Source organism: Tupaia chinensis, unplaced genomic scaffold (assembly GCF_000334495.1).
Source record: "Tupaia chinensis unplaced genomic scaffold, TupChi_1.0 Scaffold000197_1, whole genome shotgun sequence".
NCBI lineage: Eukaryota > Metazoa > Chordata > Mammalia > Scandentia > Tupaiidae > Tupaia > Tupaia belangeri.
In genome coordinates this window covers 8,664,354-8,667,393 of record NW_006159672.1, presented here as the reverse complement: position 1 = coordinate 8,667,393, position 3,040 = coordinate 8,664,354, and the positions used below count along the sequence as shown (strand labels likewise).

Here is a 3,040-nt window from a genome sequence, read left to right as displayed (position 1 = left end):
CGGTGGACGTTCCCCAGGCTCCCCCGCACCAACAGGACCCCCGGCTGCCACACGGAAGCGATAGGTCTCCCCAGGAGCCAGTCCATCCACCACACACTCAGGCCCAGGCACCAGCTCGTGACACAGACGCCACTGGCCCGTGGTCCCCTCTTTCATCTCCACCCGATAGCCACAAAGACCACCACCACCATCACTGGTGGGAGCCACCCAGGACAGCGTCACAGAGTGGCCACTGCGACCCACCACCTCAGCATCCTCTGGGGGGTCAGGGAGGCCTGCAAGGAAAAAGGACCAATCAGTGCAGCAGCTTTTTTTGGCACCCACCCGAATCTCCCCCTCGAGCAGGCCATCCAGGAGCTACTGGGATCTGATACTGCGTGCAGCGTGAGGCCTGTGTGCTGCTGTGCCTGGGGGCTCAACCTGTTTCAAGGAGGGCTCTGAAATCCCTGGGGCTGTGCATCACAGGAAGACTGCTTCTTCTCAGAGCCCACTCTGCCCAGAGGGCCATGATACAGACCCCTGCAGTCTCTAGGGCTAGAATTATTCCTTCCTCCCCACCCCCTTAGGTCTGAGCTCAGATCTGCACTGGGCAAAGAGGAGAGGGACACTAGGAGCCCTGGTCTCAGGGAATCCACAGGGTGGTGTTTTCACACAGGTAAAAAGGTCTGAGGGCCTGGTCAGTGGAAACCCTCTAGGACTCCTATGACAAGGCCCACACACTTATGGGAAGAGCCACCCCAGGAGAAGGAAGCACCTCCAGACTCTGGTAGGGCAGATCTGTACAGGACCCAGCCATGAATGGTCACCCACTCCAGTGTTCCGGAGGCAGAAGCATGCTCCAGACCCAATCTGCAGGGGAGGAACCCCTGCCAACTACCCACCCAGCACAGTGAGCCTTGCTGAGGTCACAGCATCACGGGCAGCAAAAGTAACCTCTCCAGCATGGTGCAGCTGGGCATTGCGCAGCAGCAAGGTGTGGTGGCTGCCATCAGCAGTGACCGTCCAGCCGGAATCATCAGGATGGACTATAGCTCCATTGATGTACCAAGACGCCTCGCCCACGGGCACCGCCTCACTGAGTGTGCAGCTGAAGTGGGCCTGTGCACCAGCTCGTACAGCCACATCCTGAAGGGGTTCTAGGACCTCTAGGCGCCAGCCTGCAGGAAGGGGCCAGCATGAACACCAAGAATGAGACAGTGGGTTCTGGAAAAAAGGAGAACTGGAGACCCATGCCACCTCCCCTTAGGCTAACCTCCAGTGGGAGGGGCCTCAAGACTGAAGCTCCACCCCCACAGCCCCAATAAACCCCTGCTCCAGGTAACATAAGGGTAGTCCCACCCAGACTTCCTTCAGCTCAGTATTCTTGAGGGTGAGTCTCAGATACTGACGCTGCCCCACCTCAGAACCTTTGGTGGGAAGGGTAGACACACATCCCTACTTTGTGTCACCCCTTCCTGCCTTGCCCATGCTCCTACCCCTCGCACACAAGCTGACTCTGACCCTCAGGTGGAAAGAATCTCAAGAGACCAATGCCTCACCTCAGGCAGAGCCTCTGGTGGGAGAGGTCTTAGAGACACAACCCCAGCCCTCCCCAACCTGCAACCAAAGTTCCCCACCTCCCTGCAGCTCAGAGGCCCAGCCTCCAGTGGGAAGGATCTCAACCCCTCCGCCACAACACAGTCACTCACCTCTGACGGTGAGGAATGCAGAAGTCACCACATCCCCGGCCAGGAAAGTCACCCGGCAGCTGTCCTGTGGCCGCAGGTTTTTGAGCAGTAGCAAATGCCGCAGGCCGTTCTCAAAGTAGACCACCTCAGCGTTCTCTGAGGTGCGCACAGGCTCGTCGTCCAGCAGCCAGGTATGGGCAGCCACCTCGGGCCTGGACAGCTGGCACTCGAAAAGTGCCTCGCCACCCTCAGGAGCCTCCACATTCTCCAGGCTCCGCACCACCGTGTTCTTGGCTGTAGATAGAGGAAGGCTTAGGGCATGCCATTTAGGGGCCCCCACCACTGTCCCTTGGGAGAGCCCTGAAATCATAAAGGGCCAAAAAATGCACTCCCCACACCCCAGGAGCCGTGCGGAGGGCAACACTCAGCGTCCACCTTGGAGTCATCCATAAGCACTTCCACCCCCAACCCCCTAACCCACACCCCGTGCCCATACCTCACTCACATCAGCCTTGGGCTCCTGACTCTCACAGGTGAGCAGCCTCACAAGTGTTCACAAGACTGAAAACTTGCACACCACACAACCAGGTTCAAACCCAAACCCAGGCTCCAACTGTGTTCTGTACGCACCACTGCAATTGTGCTGCATGTCAGGGTCTGGAAGCTGCCTCCTTTCCTTGCACTCCCCAAGCAGCAATACCAGATCTGCTGCAGTTCCTGTGATGCTCTGCTCACATTCACTCTGACCAGAGACTTCTTCCATAATCCATGGCCACTCAACTCCTCCCCCCTCGCATGTATCCACGTCCCCGAGTCTGGTAATTAGCCATGCATCTCTCATGGAAGCCATGAGCTCAGCAGCTAGATATGTCCTGCCCCAACCACAACTTAGTGCCCAGGGCTGCAGGCTAGTCTCTCATAAGGGCTCATTCACACCTGCAGCACAGCGCTGGCTATCGCTCTGCCATTCCACCATGACTGCACAGCCTGAGCTGCACTGGGCCTGGGGCTGCCCACCAGGCAGCCTCACCTTGCACTTGCAGCAGGGCCACCACGCGGGTGCCCGCAGCCTCACAAGAATAGATGCCGCTGTCACAGGGCAAGGCCGGCCTGAAGGTCAGCCTGGCCACGGTCCAGTCCTGCTCTATGATGACACGGTGCCCATCTGCGCACACCTCCCGCTCGTCCATCTTCCAAGTGGCCTGCACGGGCCGCGAATACTGGCAGAGGAGTTCGGCTGAGCCGCCCTCCTCCACAGCCAGGTCCTGCATGGCACTGACCACCTCCACTGCGGGATCTGTCGGCCAACATGCCGGACACACATCAGCCCTTGGAATAGCCACCGCCATGGCCCACCCACCCACTGCTGTCAG

The 3,040-nt window shown here is 59.0% G+C and overlaps 1 protein-coding gene across 1 annotated transcript in view; it reads right to left on the bottom strand.

Moving 5' to 3' along the window:
- OBSCN (obscurin, cytoskeletal calmodulin and titin-interacting RhoGEF) overlaps positions 1 to 3,040 on the bottom strand; it is a 169,478-nt gene that overhangs the window by 57,190 nt on the left and 109,248 nt on the right. Inside the window, exons 58-60 of the mRNA XM_006146982.2 lie at positions 1,689 to 1,961; positions 882 to 1,157; positions 39 to 275 (exon numbers count right to left, since the gene is read on the bottom strand). Of these exons, the coding sequence (XP_006147044.1) occupies positions 39 to 275; positions 882 to 1,157; positions 1,689 to 1,961 (786 nt within the window). The remainder of the gene's footprint in view (positions 1 to 38; positions 276 to 881; positions 1,158 to 1,688; positions 1,962 to 3,040) is intronic.